The sequence below is a fragment of the Anser brachyrhynchus genome (assembly GCF_964034855.1).
Source record: "Anser brachyrhynchus genome assembly, chromosome: 16".
Lineage (NCBI taxonomy): Eukaryota > Metazoa > Chordata > Aves > Anseriformes > Anatidae > Anser > Anser brachyrhynchus.
In genome coordinates, this window is record NC_137734.1 from 1,384,746 (window position 1) to 1,403,251 (window position 18,506).

The 18,506-nt window shown below is 66.2% G+C and overlaps 2 protein-coding genes across 3 annotated transcripts in view; both read right to left on the minus strand.

Annotated features, from left to right (window-relative positions):
- Positions 1 to 17,081, minus strand: part of LOC308179104 (uncharacterized protein) — a 43,990-nt gene extending 26,909 nt beyond the window's left edge. Inside the window, exon 1 of the mRNA XM_080558746.1 lies at positions 17,073 to 17,081. The gene's annotated coding sequence lies outside the window, so the exon portion shown is untranslated. The remainder of the gene's footprint in view (positions 1 to 17,072) is intronic.
- On the minus strand, positions 30 to 8,827 carry RSPO4 (R-spondin 4). 2 transcript variants are annotated; one of them, XM_080558748.1, is made up of 5 exons: positions 8,391 to 8,827; positions 5,534 to 5,722; positions 5,212 to 5,371; positions 4,940 to 5,125; positions 30 to 2,308 (listed from the first exon to the last, which is right to left on the minus strand). In XM_080558748.1, the coding sequence occupies exons 1-5, from the start codon at positions 8,683 to 8,685 to the stop codon at positions 2,287 to 2,289; spliced, it is 852 nt and encodes a 283-aa protein (XP_080414874.1). In that variant the 5' UTR covers positions 8,686 to 8,827; the 3' UTR covers positions 30 to 2,286. The 2 variants fall into 2 exon arrangements, with proteins under 2 accessions (XP_080414874.1, XP_080414873.1); XM_080558747.1 differs by having other exon boundaries at positions 5,212 to 5,355; positions 8,391 to 8,814.
- Positions 17,082 to 18,506: the final 1,425 nt, after the last annotated feature.

The following is an 18,506-nucleotide window of genomic DNA, read 5'->3' on the forward strand; positions in this document are numbered from 1 at the left end:
CCCAGGCCACCCCGCTCTTCGCCACTTACCCCAGGGTGTGGGATAAAACGAAATGCCCTTGTGAGGCCGTGCTGTCCCGGCTGGGTGCCAGCACCCACCCCCGTGCACCCACGCAGGGTGGCAGGATGCCGAGCGGCTGCGCACCCACGCGGCGCAGCCGTCCCACGGCCAGCGCGGGGCCCCAGCGCCTGGCGCGGAGCCCACGGGGCCAGGCTACGTGCTGGGCTATTTCTAAGCTGTCCCAGGAGGGGACGGGGCTGGCCGTGGGGACAGGCTGGCATGGCAGAGCGAACCTCCCCCGGCACAGGAACACCCGCCCCGGCACCTTCCCAGGGTTTTCCGCAGGGTTACGCAGCACGGGGGGGCCGTGGTGGTCACAGGGTGCTCTGGCCCCTCTGGATACTGGGGACCCCCCCTGGTTTAAGGGGCAGCCGAGAGCCCCTTTTCCTTGCCCTGGTGTCCTGTTGGTGCTCGCGGTGCTGCCCCGTCCCAGCATCTGCTGCCTGCAGCACCCCAGCAGCTCCAGGGCAACTCCAGCTTCCTCAGGAGCCGCCAGGAATCCCCCTGCCAGCCTCTGGGGCGGCCCGGAGCAGCCCCAAGCACCCAGATCCTGCCTGCACCCCACTAGGGGCAGGACCCCGAGAGCCAGCCCCGGAGGGGTCCCACGGGCTGGGCTCACAGCAGCGCCCGGGGGAAGGGGCAGGGTGCCGGGGACGTTGCTTCTGCTGCTGGCTCAGACACCACGAGATGCCGGTGCTGCTTCAAACAGAAACATCAAAACAAAACGTTTCCCCAGGGAACCCCCCCCCTCCACTTCACAGGGGCCTGGGCAGGAGGTGGCAGGACGGAGGGCTCCGAGGCTGACCCAGGCAGCCGGTGGCCACCTTTCCCCACCGCTTTTGGGGTGGCCACGTGCAGGAAGGGCTTGGGGAGCGCAGCTGACCCCACATGCTGCGTGCCCACCGCCTGCTGTGCCGCTGCGGGGCAGGGGCTGCGGGTTGACACCGGCGTCCCCCTGACCCGTGCTCCCTCCGGCCGTGCCTCGTGGAAACCATTTCTGCAGCGCAGGAAAGCAGGGGTGCGACGGATGCCGGGGGCTTCAATAATTTTATTTGACTGTAAGCAAACGGAGGAGCTGCCCCGTGCCTGCGAGCGAGGCTCCGGGGCTGGCTCGATGCTGACACCCAGCGCTCTCGTCCTGGAAGGGCCCCGCAGCCCCCGCAGCCCCCGCAGCCCCCGCAGCCCCCAGGGCCCGTGCTCGGAGCAGGGATGGGGCAGCCAAACCCTGCCTGTTCACAGAGGTGCCCGCGGGGAGGGCAGCAAGTTCAAGCAAAATGCGCTTTAAACGTGCCGATGCGCTTCTCCGTGGGCCCCACGCGCGTGCCGTGTGCTTTGGCGGGCGACGCACGTGCGGTGGCTGGGGCAGAGGGATGGGGACGGGGTCAGCATCCATGGGCCGTGCCCCCGGTCACGTCTGGAGGGGGCCACGACGCTGATCCCGGCGGCGTGGCCGGGCCGCGCAGGGGCTGCCGGTGGTGGGGGGCATCCCCAGGCTGGCGCTGGTGGCTCCGGGGTGCGTGGGCAAGGCCAACCCCAATTCCTGCACTCACGAACGGCACGGAGCTCGTCCAGCTCTTCACAGGCTGCGAGCACGAGGCCGGCAGGATTTGGCCCATGGATGTGCCACTGGGGACCGAAGAGATGCTGAGGGCCGGGCTGGGCTGCTGTGAGGTCCCCAGCAGGACCCCAGCCCCAGGGTGCCACCAACCCCTGGCGGTGGCTGAGCACAGGGGACCCTGCCTGGCACCCGGAGCTGCTCAGTAGGCACGGGCACGCTGTGCCCCCGGCACCCCAGCGCAGTCAGGACCCCATGCGGACGGACATCTCCCTGCCCAGGGGACGTGCTGGGGCAGGCGTCGCCTCCATCGGCAGGGTCGAGCCCCCCACCCCAGCCCCATTTCACCCGGCTGCAGCGAGGGAAGGGGCCAAGCAGACAGGGGGAGAGGGAAAAACAACAAAAAACAGGGAGCCACCCCCTCCCCGAGCCCCGAGGCATTGCTTTGGACACTGCAAATTAGATTTTCTGAAAAGGAAATGTTTTACAGGCCATAAATTGTCTCAAAAGAAAAGGGGGAGGGGGGGGAGAGAAAATTGTGCAATTTTCTGTGGCTGGGAAGCCGGGGCGACGCGGGCAGGGCAGCACAGGGGGAGCTCGCCTCGCCGTGCCCGCGCCGCTAGGTGCCCGCGTCCGGCTCTGTCTTCTGCTTCTTCTGCCGCTTTTTGCCTTTATTTTTGGGTTTGGCTTTCTCTGGAAGAGAAAAGAAGGAGAAAAGGAGGGGCTCACTTGCTGGGGCCAGGCAGCGGAGACTCTCCTGCTTGCGAGGCCAGGGGTTACCGCCAGCTCTGCCTCCAGCCAAAGCGGGTGCTGCCCGGGGAGACCCCGGCCTTGCTGCGAGCAGGAGCAGGACAGCGGCTGCCCCAAAGCCCCAAAGCCCCACCCAGCACAGCCCCCAGCTGGGCCAGGAAGGGTTCAGGCTCGGTGGGACGTGGGTGGCCTCAGGGTGCACCCGCACCTCCCCAGGCACCCCTCCGGCTCCCAGCTCCGCGGGTCGATGGGGACGGTGCCGAGGCACTGAAGCAAACCGGGACACGGGACAGCACCGGCCACGCCGCGGGCTGTGATGGGATGGGGACCCCACGCCTTGGAGCGGGGTGGCTGCCCCAAAGCAGGCAGCTTCACCTCTGCTTCTGCCCCTGTGCCCATCCTGGAGCCGGGGGGTGCAGGGGGTGCGGAGCACGAGGACCGCGGCCGGCCCCGCCGCGGGAGCCAGCGCTGCTGACGCTGGTTCTTTCCGAGGGCTCCATCTCTTTCCCTGCCCGTCTCTGTTTTTCTGCTCTGATCTCCCAGACAATTGCCACCCACAAAGGAAAGGGCACAGCACGAATGCCAGGCGTCTGGAGAGCGCGGCAGGAACACTAAGGCAGATTTACAGCAGCGCGAGCGGTTTTGTGCCTTGGCCAAGCACAGATGCTTCTCGCTTCCAGCTGCCCGGGGACGGCTCAGAAGTGGTAGCACAAATCTCTCATCACACAGCCCGGTCTGGGGCCGAGGCAGCGCCTTCCTCCGGCTCTCCGGGTCTTGGGGTGTCTTGGCTGCGTCAAGTGAACTCGCTGTCCTCCAGCATCTGGATCCCATAACCGAGCACTCGGCCGGTCGGGACAGGAGCCTGGGAGCGAGGGCAGGCGCACACTCCGCCGCGGCGAGGACGCCGAGCCGGCTGCCCAGGGCCGGGCTGCCAGACACGAAGGGGCTGCTCCTGCCCGCCCGGCTGGGGCCGCACCAGCCCGGGGCTGCTTGCGGGGCGGCCGCCGCCTCCGGCCACACCACGCGGGGGGGATTTCCCTCGGCTGTTTTGGGGAGAGACCCAGCTCCGGAGCTGATCCCCACCCAAGCGAGGAGCCCTGCGGTGCCCCAGCGCCCAGCCCCACAGCCTTGGGGCACACAGAGGGCAGGAGCGGGTGCCCAGGTCGCCCCACGACATACGGTGCACCCCAAGAGCCGCGGTCCCCACGGGAGCAGAGGGGTGGCCGTGGCAGCACCGAGCTCCACACCGAGCTCCGGGCAGGCTGCGTGCGGGCACAGCGCCGCAGGCACACGCCGTCAGCCGCCCGGCAGCGCGCCGCGGGACGCCGCGCTCCACAGCAGCCCGTCCTCGCGCGCCGCCGCCAAGCTGGCCGCATCAAACTGTCACCAGCTTCAAGGGTCCAGGGGCCGCAGAGCCAGGGAGGGAGCCAAATTTCCCCAAAATCGTTGCCACCTGGCGCCCCGAAGCTGCGAGTCAGGGCCTGAGCAGGAAAGGAAATCAGCCTCGCCGTGCTGTCAGCACGAAAACGTTATTTATGATGGATGGTGCCCAGATGAGGACGCTCTCCTGGCTCTGCAGCCCTCTCCCACAGCCCCAGCACACCCAGCTTTTGTTATTTCCACCTTTCTCCAACCCGCCCCTCCTCTCCCCTTCGCACCCCTTTCCTCGGTCGCGCCCTCCCTGCCGCTGCCGTGTAGATACGCAGCGAACCCACAGCTCCGAACCACAAAGCTGTCCAGCGCTGAGGCCAGGGGCTCAGATCTCCTTCCAAGGCCCACAGATCCGTATCTCATGCAATCTGTCTTTCTGCCAGTTATTAAGCAGAGATTTATTAGAACAGCTTCAGCCCGGCCGCTTGCGTCCAAAAATGACATCAGCCACCTCCTGGTTCCCATCGCCATCCCCGCGCCCGTGCCCGCGCCGCCGGCTGGGCGCTGCGAGGGGCAGCGGGGAGCCCCCACGCCACAGCCCCCAGCTGGGGAGCCCTGAGCCAGGGAACTGCGGTGCTACAGCAACGGGAGGGCACCCGGGGACGAGGGCTGGGGACAACGTCAGGGAGAGCCACCGGGGAGGACAGGATGAGGCCCTGCCCTGCGGACGGATCCCAGGGTGGGCTGGGGACCTTGGCCGTCACCAGTCCCCCGGGTGATGCCCTCCAGCTCTGCGTCGCTTTCTGGTATTTTGCGGATTTTTGCAGGTATTTCCCCCGAGGAACTCAAGCCTCTCTATTTGCAATTGCCAAGCAGAAAGCCTCGGCCCTGCCTCTCCCTTCGCAGGCGGGCAGGGCAGGAGCCGGTGCCAGGGGCTGTGGCTCACAGGGCAGGGGAGCCTCGTCCCTGCCGGCGCCAGCACCGGGGCTGCTCAGCACATGTGCCTGGGAAGGCAGCTTTCTCCAGAACTGCACAGTTACAGCCACCGGCCTCCAAATGCTTGGGAGATGAGATCCAGGCTGGCCGGCCACAACACCGCAGGACCCCCCGCCACCGCGTGCCACGGGGCTCCTCGCATTTAAGGAGAGCGGCGGCGGGGCGCGAGGCCGGGGGGCTGCGGGGGGCAGGCGGGGCCGCGCTCACCTCCTGGGCAGTTCTTCCTCATGCGGCACTTTCGGGTTTCCAGCAGCGGGGGGCAGGAAGCCCCCTCCTCTCGCGGGGCGCCCAGGACCTCGCGCACCCGCGTCTCCAGGCCCCACTTGCAGCCGCAGGTCCGGCCCTCGTGGGTGCAGGCGCTCCACTCGCCCCAGGGCCCCGGCTCGCACGTCTCTGGGGGGACAGGGACACGGGGAGGGGGACGGTGGCCACGCCACACTGGCATGACCCGTGGGGCGTGGGGTGCGGGCGCCGCTTACCTTGGCACTCGCGGGTGCCGGGCTGCGCCGCGGTGCCGGGCGGGCACTGCCGGAAGCACTGGCCCTTGTGCAGGTAAAACTTCTCCTTGCACTTCATGCAGAAGTCCTTGCTGAAGCAGCTCTCGCAGCTGGGCGACCTGCACTCTGCCGGGAAGGGGTGCTGTGAGCAGGGGGGGGCGAGCGCTGAGCTGCCGGCCCCAGTGCGCGCAGGGACCCGGCGCCCTTCGCAAACGCAGCTCCGGGCTGGGAGAGGCGCTGCGGGGCAGCGAGGGGACACCGGGGCACTCGGAGGCGCAGGGGCCGCGGCTCACGAGCCACGTACTTGTGCATCTGTTGACCTCCAGACCCCGCACGCCGAAGTAGCCGGGGGGGCAGGTGTGGACGCACATCCCGTACTGGCGGATGCCGTCCCTCCAGATGAGCAGGAAGAGCCGGTGGTGGCAGGTGATGCAGCCGTTGTCCTCCGAGCACAGGACGCAGCCCGTGCAGTTCTCAAAGAGGCCAGCGCTCACTGCGGAGACAAGCGGGGGAGAGGGGCTGCGGCGGGGGGACGGCGGGGCCGGGGCTCCCTCCCCGCTGTGCCCAGCTCGGCACCGCCGCGGGTGCCAGCCCGGGCACCTCCGGCAGCCGTGCCATCGCATCCGACAGGGCGCTGACCCCCGGAGCAGCCAGCGGGTAGAAACGAGCCCTGACCCGGGTTAATTGGCTGCTGCCTGTTACATGTCAAGGGAACAAAGAGCGTTTCGGAAACGTTCAAGTGGAGCCGCGATAAGGATCTGTCTGGTGGCTCAAGAGCCGCCGCCGCCTCCCCGGCTGCTCCCGCCGCGCTCCGACCTGCACGGGGGCAGCGGGCCCCGGGGGGGCTCTGCTCCCGGGGACAAGGACACGGGGACAAGGACCGGGACCAGCCCCATGCAGCCGGCAGCACCTGGAGGTGCCCTCCTGTCCCTGGAGCCAGCTTCCCCTGCCAGAGTCGCAGCCCAGAGAGATGCTCGTGGCCCGGGGACATTTCAGGAGCTGGTGACTGAGCCTGGAGCACCAGGGCAGGCAGGGCAGCCACCGGCTTCTCTGCCCACCCACCCACCAGGGTCTTTCAGCACCCCCAGAATAGTGGGGTGTCTCCATAATGGGCCCCCAGGCTCCTCTGCTCCAACGGCGACGTGCCTGCTGCACCCGCTGCTGTTTGGAAGAGTTTGTTTGGCTCTTCTGGGACAGAAAGCTCGCTTTTAACACCCCGAAGCAAAAGCTCGTGCTGTACAGCCAGCGACAGTGCCAGGAACACGGGTGGTGCGTGCTCGGGGCCCAGGCTGTCTGCTAGCAGGTCTTACAGCATTAAGATGTTTTTCTGCACACAGCAAAGGCCGAAGGAGGAGGCTGCCCCAGGCAGAGCAGAGCCCTGGAGGCTGCGGTTACTGGAGCCGGAGGCTGGTGCGCAGCCCTGGGCTCTGCTCCCCGGTAAGGGCCCGCAGCCGCCGCCTTCCCCGCAGTGCCGGTGGGACAGCCTGGTGCGGGGCTGGATCCCACCGGGAGCAAACTGGCGTCAGCGTCTGGGACGTGCCGGGGTGCTGAGAACACAAGCAAGGGGCAGCAGCTTTGACCTGGTCTCGGACCCCTCCTGGGAAGCCAGCGGGCGAGGGAGGGAGCTCAGGGCTGGGGCCACAGCGGGGAGATGCAGGCAGAGGACGCCCCGCAGCTCCGGCACGGCTTTCCCAGGTGCTGTGGCAGCGCCACGCAGCCATCCCCGAGCCAGATTGTCCCGGTCCCCTCGCTGGAGGCCAGGGGGCTTGCACGGCGCGGCGGCACGACGCAGCGCGACTCGCTGCGGCCAGGAGGCTGCGTGTGCTGGGAGCCCGCTAATGAAGCACCTTGGATCCATTAAGTTGTTATGGTCTCCGTTACATATTTACCAAACGCTGACAACATTTGTGTTCCTGGCTGCAGCTGGAGCAGCTTCCCAGGAGACCCAGGGATTTACGAGCGTCTTTCCCTTCCCCAGTTCTTTTTGATGATTTTTTTTTTTTTTTTTGCTGCTCTTTCTCCAACACCCAGCTGGGGCAGGGAAGGTGCAGGGACGGGACGAGCCGTGGCAGCGACGTCTGTGTCACTGTCTTTAAAACCAGCTCCATGCCGCGGGAGCCGGGGAAGGCTCCGGGCAGATTTTACTGCGAACCCGCTCCCTGCCTGCTGCTCGAAGCCCTCGCTCCTCCGCCCGTCCCTCTCCTGCCACCGGGAGCGGTGCCGGGGAACTGCCGCAGAGCCGGCGGAGCGCTGCGCCTGGCATCGGCACGGGGCTCACACCCAGAGCACGGGGAGCAGGGAAACGAGGGACAGCTCTCGGGTTCACCTCCCCGGGCACGGTGGCAGATGCTGGGCGCAGGGCTGAGCTGGGACAGGCACCGGGCAGGAGCTGAGCAGCCACCAGAGCCCGTACAGGGGCTGCACGGGGGGAGACACCGCACATTTGAGGCGCAGACCCATGGGTGCCGCGAGGTCCCGAGGCCCTCACGCATCCCGTAGCGCTGGCATCTTACGGCAACGTACAACAAACACGGGGAAAGTTGTCCAGGCTCCAGCCCGAGGCCTCCAAAGGCTCAGAAGGTCCCGTCCCTGCCCCGGCACCGGTCAGTTACAAAAGCCCCACTCTCTGCAGAGTCCGGGCTGCCGTGGCACCACCCTACGGAGGGGACACGAGCCCGTGTCCCCCGGCACAGCCCCGGGACACCCAAGCAGCGGCTCAGCCGGCCCCTCTGCTATGGGGAAGGATGGGGCAGGGAGCAGCAGTGCTCCGAGCATCCTTCCAGGACGTTTTGCTCCCCACGCACTCAACGCATCGAGCGGAGAACAGAAGCACCGGCACAGCACCGCGCTCTGCGCCCAGCACCCGCACCCTGCCCTGGGGGGCTGCGAGGCTGGCCCCCGTGCCACCAGCTGGCCCCTGTCCCCTGCTAACCCGTGTGGGACAGCGCTGGCACGGGGCAGGTGATGCCGCTGGGGCTGAGCTTTGCCCTCTCCACGGACGGCTGAGGGGAAGCGGCCGCCCTGCGGGGGTCTCTCCCCAGAGGAACCAGCCCCGGGTGCGAGCTGGCCCCGTCTCGCCCCTCCTGCTCCACCTCGGGGTGCCGGGGCCCCGAAGCCGCCCGCGGCACCTGGGCGGGACGAGGCGGCCGCACACGCCTTACCTTGCTTCTTCCACCGGTTCTGCGCGAGCATTTCCACGGAGCTGATGAATAGCAGCAACATGAGGATTATCCACTGCATCTGGGCAGCAGGGGTTGAGGGCCGGCAAGAAATCAGAGCATCCGAGCGGCCGGCGGGCTCGCCTCCCCGCCCGAGCCAGCCGAGAGAGGCGGTGGAAGGAAGGGAAGAAGGGAAGGGAAAGGAGAGGAAGGGAAAGGAAGGGAAGGGAAGCCGGGTGGAGAGCGGCGCGGCGCGGGGCGGGGGGCTCACGCCATGCCAGCCGCGGGCGGGGGGCATGCCCCGGGCCGCCAGGGCAGGGCAGCGCTCATGGTGCCGGGCAAGCGGCGGCTGCTCGGGGGAGCCCTGCCTTTATAGCCGCTGCCAGCCCCCCGCCGCACCCCCCCCCCCCCCCGACCCCCCCGGCGATGACAAAACGGCCCCGGCCGCGGCCCCGCGCCCCGCAAACGGCCCGGCCGCGACCCCCGGCCCCAGCGCCGCCGCCGCCGCCTCGGAGCGGGCGCGCCCCCCGCCCGCCGCCTCCATCCCGCCGCGGGGGCACGGCGAAGCCCCCGGCACGGCTCGGCACGGCTCGGCACGGCACGGCACGGCACGGGCGGGGCCAGGCGGGGGGACACGCCCAGGATCGGGCGGAGGGCGCGGGGGGGATCGAGGGGAGGGAGAGGGGGGGCGCGGAGGTGCTGGCTCCGGTGTGGCTCTGGCTGCGGGAGCGGGCCGAGCCGTGCCGAGCCGTGCCGAGCCGAGCCGTGCCGATCTGTGCCGTGCCGAGCCGTGCCGAGCGCTGTGGGACCGTGCCGAGCTGAGCCGTGCCCAGACGTGCCGAGCCGTGCCAAACCGTGCCGAGCTCTGCGGGACCGTGCCGAGCCAAGCCGTGCCGATCTGTGCCGTGCCGAGCCGTGCCAAGCCGTGCCGAGCTCTGCGGGACCGTGCCGAGCCGTGCCGAGCGCTGTGGGACCGTGCCGAGCCGAGCCGTGCCCAGCCGTGCCGTGCCGAGCCGTGCCGAGCCGATCCAACCCGAGCTGAGCTGCCTAAGCCGAGCTGAGCCGAGCTGAGCCGAACTCAGCCAAGCTGAGCTGAGCTGAACTGAGCTGAGCCGAGCCAAACTGAGCCAGCCGAGCCGAGCCGAACCGAGCCGTGCCTCGCAGCACCTGGCTCCCAGGCAGCTCCCTGCGCCCCTCGCCCCCCGCACATCTCCCCAGATGCCCCCGGGGGGGGGTCTCAGTGTGCCCAGGGGAGGGCCCAGCGCCCAGGGGTCAGGGCCGCGCTGCAGAGCTTCACGCTCCAGGTACCCGCAGGGGACCTGGGGGTGCCAGCGGGGGGGTCCCTGCCCAGGGTCCCCCCGCTGCCCCTGCCCTGCCCCGTGGGAGCTCAGGACAGGACAGCACCTCCCGGGGGCAGCCGCGTCCCTCCGAGCCCCCTGCGGGGTGCACGTGGCCTTGGCCCCTGCATGCCTTCGGAGGGAGGCCGTGGCCCCGCGAGGGGCTTCCTGCGCTGCTCCGCGTCCACCCCATGAGCTCCATGCCCTCATCCAGCCACGAGGACACGCGTGCCGGCCCCGTGCCAGGAGCTGTGCTTCCCGGCGGCCTGGTGGCCTACGGTGACAGCCCCGGTGCCTGCCCCTGGCCGTGCGCCCACCCCAGGCACCGGCAAGCTCAAAGCAGCACGGCGCGCTGCTCTCCTCCCCACGGAGAGGGAAATCCTGCCCAGGGCACGCAGGACCCCTGGGGAGGGATGCTGAGCCACGTTCCCATCCCGCATCCCAACCAGCTGTGGGGAGTAGGGAAGGAAAAAGGCCGAGTGTTTTTCCCTACCTTTCTGGGGGGAATCCAGCCTTTCTTGAGCAGCTGGCTGCGCCCAGGTGGCTCTGCGAGCACTTTGCATCCTCTCTCGCCCCGTGGGGAGATCCGGGTTTGGAGCTGGGAGGGTCAGGGTGCTGCCGAGCCCCGGCTCTCCCACCCGCACCCGTTCCCCGCTGCCTGGAGCGGCCGTGGGGCTGTTGCGGATCCGGCATCGTGCTGCCGGTCCTGATGGCTTCCAGCCGCCCGAAGGAGAGTTTCTGTCTGGTTCCCTCTTGCAGATGCACCGATTTTAATGGGATTTGCTCACATCCTGCAGACAAGGCTGAAGGCAGCTGGAGCGGGTTAATTCCCACCCCCCGCACATGTCCGTGCGCCGCATCTGCACGCAGGATGCTCGGAGCTTCCCGACGCAGGTGCTGTCCCACCAGCTCAGGGCCCCGAGCCCAGCCCGCCCCGTACCCAAACCTGGGGCCTGGGACGCTGTGGGACAGCCCTACCTGGGGCGGACAAATGGGGTTTTGGGACCACAGAGCACCAGCAAACTCATTGCAGCAGGGAGCGGTGCCCGCGGGGCTGTGGTGGATGTGTCCCTCAGTGTCTGATGGGGTCATAGGGGCCGCTGTTGCCCCCACTGCGGGCAGGTCTGGGGGCAACTGGGGGACCTGGGGAGGCAGGGAGGAGGCGGCTGCCCCGGCTGCTGTGCTCCCACCTGCCCCTGCAGCCCTGCCCAGGGAGGGCTCGTCGGGGCTGCTCTCCTCGCCGCCTCCATTTCCCACCTGAATTTCTCCCTCCTGCTCCCCTTTTCTCCCCCCACCCCCCCTTGAACGTCTCTCTCTGCCGCTCCCATCCAGCGCGACGGCGTTTCATTCCCGAGGAGTTAACGATTCAGACAACAAAGGAGCCGTTTCAGACCCCTTTGGCCTTGCCATAGGAAACCAGGAGTAATAATGGTTGGGATCGCTTTAGTTTTTTTTTTTTTTTTTTTCTAATGCCAATGTGAAATAAATTGAAAAATTACCCATAAAATGCAGGTTTTCAGCATCTGGCTCGGCATTACTTTCCATAAACAAACATGCCTGCAATAATGCGCCCCCGTCGCGGATCCACGTGGGCTGGCGGGGGCCCCACGCCTGCGCGTGCGTGGCGGCGCGCAGCAGACGTGCGCGGGCAGCGAGGGACCGGGAGGGCACCCGGGCTCTGCTCCGGGCATGGCCGAGCTGTGGGCGGCCTCATCCTGCTCCCACCCCTGGGCACATGGTGCTTGGGTCCACGGCCCCGAGCGCTGGCTGGGGTCATGGCGCCAGGGCTTGGCAGCTGCAAACCCCCCCCTCTGCCTGCTCATGGCAGGGAGCTTCTGCCTTAATAAACCGTGATTCTTCGGCAGCACAGGGAAGCCCAAAAATGCTCTGCAGCCCGCTGCCTGTGTCATCGCACTGCGTGTGCTCGTCCCGTCTGGGGGCGTGCAAGGCTCCGAGGGCGGCTGGCAGCAGGTCAGACAAAGCCCGTGCCCGTACACGTGAACGCTCACCGTGGCGTGGGGACTGGCGACGCAGCCCCCAAGCCCCAGCGCAGCTCCCTGCTTTGCCTTTGCTCAGGGCGTCGTGCAGCGGGGCAGCGCTCCCTCTGCCCCCCGGGCAAGGAAACGGAGACCCGGCCTGTGCAGAAAAGCTCTTTTTGGGAGGGAAAATTTCAGGTGGCCACGGCGTCACGACAAGGGGACTGGAACAATGTCCCACCTTCACATTAGCCAAAAGCAGCGGCCTTGAGAGAGAGAAGAGTATTGAATTGAGGGGTTTGCTGCGGGTTTATAGGTCCCCACCCCGGCACAGCACCCTGCGGGTGCACCGCATGGGAACAGGGAGCAGGGCATCGCCTGCCCCGCAGGTGCCTCGAGGCGTCCCCGCTGGGTGTTGGGGGCTGCTGGACGGGTGCTACTGCCTGGATCGCCCCACGCCTGGGGCACCGACTGCCCTGGCCCGTGTGTGCTTGTCTCAGATCTAAACCTTTGGCACACCCAAAGCTCTGGGGCACGGCTGCTAGTGACGGACAGATGTTGCCAAGGGCAGCCCGGGCTTCAGCTCGGCTCGCGCCCTGGCACGGCTGGCGGCAGCTCCTCGCCCCAGCCGCCCGCCTAGCTCCCGACAGGCTGACTTCAATTCTCCTCGTCTGGGACTGGAAGGGAGGTGACATGAAAGGGCCAGGAGAGGGCCCTATCCCCGGGTGACGCCCTCCCGCTTCCAGCACGGGCGAGTGGAGCCCACGCCGGTGGCATCTCCCAGGCCGGCCGTTGGCGCGGTGCAGAGCCAGCACCGTGCCCAGGCACCGCTCCTCCAAGGAGCCGCTCAGTTTGCCCGTAAATAACACGTTTGATGTATTAAAGCTCAGAACCCCGTGGCCAGCAGCCCCTACCTGCCAGGTCTGGCACAGCCCTGGGGCCGGGGCCTCTGCTGGCCACAGCTGCGGGGAGATGGGGAAGGGCGAGGGGCTGAGCCGGGCTCCTGATGCCCACACCCCGGCCGCAGCACCGCTGCCCTGCTCCCGGCCTCCGAGGCCATGCCCTGCGCCACAGCGCACTAATGAGGTAGCTCTCATTAGCAATGGGTCCTCGGGGACGGCACGCAGCGAGTCATTCAGCTCATCACTCTGGCCGTACAATAGCACCAGGAGGCTTTGCCAACGAAAGCAGCGCTACTGTGCCGGCTGCGCGATTTGCTGCTAACGAGCCCGCGATGGGTGCTGAGTGTCCACGAAGGAGCAGATAAATCCCGTCATTTTCCTTAATTTGCCTATTTATGACTACTCCTCCGAAAATTGCAGTGGGAAGGGATGATTTGTTGTCCGCTAATTAATCAGGCGCCTGTTACCTCTTTGTTCTCCGGAGGCGTTTTGGGGCTGCCGGGGCGAGGTGCCCGGCCGGGGCCCCGGCCAGAGCGGCTGCGCTGACTCACAGATGATACCGGCGAGGAACAAAGGCTGAGCCTGCGGGCGCCGCTGGCAGCGAGCAGCTCCCTCATGCAGCTCCTCACCATGCCAGCGCGGAGGGAATGAAATGTTCCTCCACCGTCTTCCAAAGCACCAGGGAGAAAATGTCCAGCTAGATAATTTGGAAAGTTTGTCTGACACTTGAGCACGCTTTCATCTTTGGAAAATCTTGGTGGCCCTCCAAGGCAGCACCGCGCAGCCCAGAGGCACGCGCACACCGGGGCCGTGGCGCACGTGCCTGCCGCCGTGCCGGACGGGCGGTTTTGGGATGCTGGGGCTGCAGGGGGGATGGAGGATCAGCCGGGGACACTGGCGCTGGGCACTCAGCCGGCCCAGGCAGCGGGGTGGCAAAGAGCCCTCGTGGGGCCGGCTGGAAACAAGGGAAGGAGCTCCTCGGAGGGGCGGTGGGACGTGGGCGAGGCGTTGCCGTCTCCCCAGGTTTCCAGCCGTGCGTGCGGGGCTGGCTGCAGGGAGGGACGGCTTTTTGAAAGCAGAGGCCCTCGTGCATCCAAAGCGATGAATATGGGTTTGATCAGGGGAGGATTTCAACGGATGGTAGTGGATAAGGAAGAAAAATATTTGGCATTCTTCTCCCATCATAACAACCCCAGATGCTTGGACGGTGGCAGCCCACTTCCCACAGGAATGGAAATTCACAGCCGCTCCCCGCGCCAGCTCGGCAGAGGCCCTTTCCCCAGCGCTTACGAAACGCCAGCTCCACCTCGCGCCGCACCGCGGCCTCGCCGGGCATCCCACGGCACCTCCACCTCCCGCGGGCTGCTGGCCTCCCCCGGGGCCCTGCCCGGCCGTCCCGCACCACCACGAACCCGCACCGGGACGGCTGAGCGCTGCGTCCTGCAGATGCGCAGGGAAATGTGCCGGGAAGGCCAAGCTGCGGGTTTATTGCCCTCGTGTGAGCGGCATATTGGGAACACCTGGGCTGGCGAGACCCCACGAGGGAGGAGAGCACTGGCTGTGTTGGGAAGCGGCTCCCGATCAGCCAGAGCCCCTTGCTGTGGGCTTGGGCAAGCAAAGCCGTTGAGATGCTCGCAACCCTCTGGAAGAAGCCGGCCGTCCCAGCAGGGCGTGAGCGCAGCTCGACCGCAGCACCGGCGCCGTGAGTCAGCCGAGCGTGTGGAGCAGCCCGCCGCATCCTCGCGGCACGATCTCCTCTTCCTCCTCCCACCATGCCTTGGCCAGGGCCGGGCTCCGTTCCTGCCTCCCTCCGGTCTCTCTGGGGAAACCAAACCGGCAGATCCGGAGCTTGGGCGGGAGCTGGGAGCCCGGCTTCCACCTCATCCCCCCGCAGGGACAGGGCTGCAGCTCCCGCTCCCCTCCTGCCAGCCCGCGGCTCGACCAGCTCTGCTCGCTCCTGGCCGCTGATGCGGCTGCACAATCTCCGAGCAGCCCGGCTGCCAAAACAGAAGCGAATCCAAGAGATGGAATTGGTCTTGAGAGGTGATGAAGGCAGAGGGGCAGCGGGAGGAGAAGGGAAAGAGGAGGAGGAAAGCAAAGGAGAACAGAGAGGTGGGAGCGAAGGTTTGGTGTCGAAACCAAATTCCTCGTCCTTGCCAGCGGAGCAGATTTCCAGTGTTTATTTTATCTCTTTAGTTTAGCCCCTTTGAGGCAGAATATATTAAATGGCTTGACTTTATATAATGGAAATAATTGAAACAATACTCCTGCTTCCCAGCCGCAACTTGTCGTGATTTGAGCCAAGAGTGGCCAGCCTCCTCTAGGTGGTGGGGACAGACGCCGCCTTCGGCGCTTGTTCGCTGGTTATTGTTGACACATGTCAGCGTCGCCTTCCAATTTCCGTACAGCTGTCAGAATGGGAAAAACATGACGGCGGCTGGCGCGGGCCGGGCTCGGCGCCGGGTGGCACCGGCGGGCTCGGGGAAGGGCACGGCCCGCACTGGGCTCACCTGCCGCAGTGCCACCGGGCGTCCCCGGGGAGAGGTGGCACCGGGGCAGATCCCACGGGTGGCCGGGCATGGGGATGGCCATACAGGATGGGTGCTGGCAGGGTGTGATGCAGGGGCAGGAGCTGTCTTGCTACGAGCACGGTGCTCGCCCCGGCAGGTGGAAGAGGGAGGCGGACGGGAGGGCTGGGAGCTGAGGATGGTTTTGGTTCTTAGGAGTGGGAGAGCATCTGCGCCGGGGCCCCGTGGAAAGCGCCCCGGTCCCCAGCTTTTCCACAAGCGATCGCACGCCAAGGCCGGCTCACAGCCGATAGCAATCTCCTTCCCACATGTGCTACTGAAATCCTGCAAGCTCTGCTTGGAAGTCGAGAAGCTGCGAAGCTGGCTGGACGAAGTACGGACCAGCTCGGTGTCGGGAAGTGCCCCGCGCCGACCCGTCCACATACCCAACTGCCCTCGCCTGTGGGTTTCTTGGGAAGAGCTGAGCAGAGATGAAACTAAATGTGAAAGGCAGAGGAGAGCTTCGGGGAACTGAAACACTGCAAAAAAATGGGTCAGAAAGCTCTTCCTGTTACGGCAATTCCTGCCTCCCCAGCCGTGCAGTGCTGGGACAACGGGAAGGTTCTTCCAGGAAGAAGGGAAATGGGCTCCGGGGAGCAGGACGGGGCCCGGGGGCACTTCCCGCAGCAGGTTTGGCTTTGGGCAGCCTGGAAGTGTGGGGACGTGGTGGGACAGGGCCAGCTGCAGGGACACGGGGGCGTTGGAGCGCTGCTGCAGGTGGCTTTTGGGGCTGCTGCTCCCCAGACACAACGCGTGCCCCTCGCCCGTGCTGCTCGCACACAGCTGTGCCGTTCGCCGCCGCAAAGCTGAATATCAGCGGCCACGGAGCATCCTCCTCTCTGCCAGGCATGGCCAGGAGCTGCCTCTGGCTTTCCTAGCAGCAAAAATCATGTGTTTGTAACTGGAAGGGAGCAAGCCAGTGGTATTTAAGCAGCTGGCCCTCTTCTGGTCTCCTAAGAACCATTTTTGCCAAATTCCAGTTGAATTTCTCTTAATATTTATGCTATTTAAAGAAACTATTGGGAAAGACAGATGGAAGCATCAGTCAGATGAGTGTTCCTGGCTCCACGTGATTCAACACTCAGAAGCCCGTTCCTTTTTCAAATAATTTGAATGTGACTACACAGCTCTCTCTCGCACATCATTCCCCAGGAGGGTAAATCCTCTGACTCCAGCGGATGACTCTCGCAAGGAGGAATTCAGCAGAAGACAAAGGCTTTGGGCAGGATCGTGGTCCTGGATGCTGAAATCCCCCCGGCCACTGCAGAGCCCGGGGAGGGCTGCGGAGGCGGCTGCCGTGCTCGTGGTCCCCACACCCGGTGCTCGCCCGGCTGCACCAGGGCTCTGCGGCACGTGCCGGCGGCCGGGGGGCTCGGTGCGGTGCCGGGACCATGGGCTCTGCCCTTGGGTGCCCGGGGGAAGGCAAACCCTGGCAGCCCAGCGTGGATGAGGGTTCAGAGCCCTGGCTGGCTCTGGGACCCCACGAGCCCACCCCACAAAGGCAGCACCGGGGGGGGAGGCACTGGGGCTGCTGCCTCCCCTGCTGGGCACCCACGGCTCGAAGCGGGTGGCCGCGCGGCTCCGCTACCGGCAAACCTGATACGGCGCAGGCTGCCGGGAGCAGGATCCAATTAGTAGCATGACCAGCGCTAATGGCTCCCTGCTTCCTCTCCTCCTGCCCGCCCTGGCCCAAACTGAAGGAATTTGGTCATGCTTTTGGGCAGGGAGCTGGAAGGAAAGAGCGTGTCCTGAGGGCCCGCCACCAGCCAGCCCTTGGATCGGCTGCGCGCCGCTGCCAGAAGGACGCACGGCGCATGGCCCATGGCCAGCCACGGGGCCGGGTGCTGCCCCAGGGGGCCAGGACGGGGGTCCAGGCCGGGCTAACCTCGTGCAGTCCCTGCACCTGCCCCACCGTGCCCCCAGGTGTGTCCCCTCCTGGTCCTTGTCCCTTGCTCCCAAGCTCAGGTGCCACCGAGCCCCCTTCAGGCTGTCCTGCGCCCCATCCATGGGAAGTGGGGTTTTGGGTCCCCCCTGGGGACACAGGTGCCTCCTCTCGTGTCCCCAGCCCCTTCGTCCAGCCTCCCCCCGTGGACACCCCGTCCCCTGGCCCTGCTCCCCGTGGCCATGGCGGCTGCTGGCGCCGCAGGGATTCGGGGACACGAGCCCGTCACCCCCGAGGGGGCCGGCGGCACGGTGCAGTGGGGCGGCACCGTGAGTCACGGTGACCCATAAAGGCTTTTCTCAGAATTAATAACAGGAGGGACACAAGCTTTAATATTTCTGAAGTGAAAATAGAGTGATAATTATATTTAGTCGATGTTCAGGAAAATTGCTACCACCTGGCAGTTGGCCCCGCTTGCGGCTGACGTCAGGGAGCACCACCAACCAACGGGAATTTGGGGAGGAAAAAAAAAATGGAAAGTGTGTAAATCACGAAGGGAAGACCTTTGTTTTACTAAAACCCGGAGTGGCAGGAGCAGCCCCGGCACGCTGGATGGAGCCAGCCCCCCAGGGCCCTGAGCATCCCCGGGGCCAGTGGTAGAGCCCATCTTCGTATTTTGGGGGAAAAATAAAGAAATCCGCCACCAATCCCCCCACCACTGCTGGGGGAGGAAGGATAAGCCCTGGCTGGGAATGCCATCAGTGCCCCTGTGCAATGGGGAGCAGAGCTCATTTGGGCAGCTGGGCTGCAGGTGGCCGCATCCTGCCGCCCTGCGCTCCGTCCTAAAGCTGTCCGAGGTATTTGGCTGGGGGGGCTCAGCCCAGAGGGTGCCACAGGTCCCGGGGCAGGGTTGTGGTGTTGGGTGGCTGCGGGCTTTGGTGGCTGAGGGGCCCAGCCACGAGTGCTGGCACCGGGACTGCTCCTGCTGAACCTCCCTGGCCCCGCGCTGGCTCTGGGGCATCCAATTCCTAACCCAAAATAAAGGGAAGGAGAAAGGGGGCAGGGGAGCGGGGTCTGCTCGCGATTAGGAACGGGCTTTTAATAACGAGCAGGAATGATGTGGTCCCCACAGGTCGCTTCCTCCATCGCAGGGAAAGCCATGGAGAAAAGCGCTTCCCACTCTTTTTTTTTTTCTCCTTTTCAGCCCTTTATATCCTGTTTATGCCACTAACAAATTCAATTTTCGGGAGCTGGAATAGAAACAAAGCTAGCTTTAATGCTCCTGATTTGTTTAAAACGCCGTTCCTCTGCGGGCAGCTCCTCTCTCCGAGCGCGCAGCGGAGGCTCGGCTCCGTGACCATCCCCAGAAATGCCGAACCGCAGCAGTGGGAGGAAAGGGCTGGGGCTGGCAAGCGCCTCGGCCAGCGCATGGCACGGGAGGGTGGCGCAGGGCCA

Coding starts and splice junctions, on each gene's coding strand:
- RSPO4 (XM_080558747.1), bottom strand. CDS start 8,685: ATGCCCCCCGCCCGCGGCTGGCATGGCGTGAGCCCCCCGCCCCGCGCC. Junction 5,723..8,390: donor GAACCGGTGGAAGAAGCAAG/GTAAGGCGTGTG, acceptor TTGTCTCCGCAG/TGAGCGCTGGCCTCTTTGAG. Junction 5,356..5,533: donor GGAGGTCAACAGATGCACAA/GTACGTGGCTCG, acceptor CCTTCCCGGCAG/AGTGCAGGTCGCCCAGCTGC.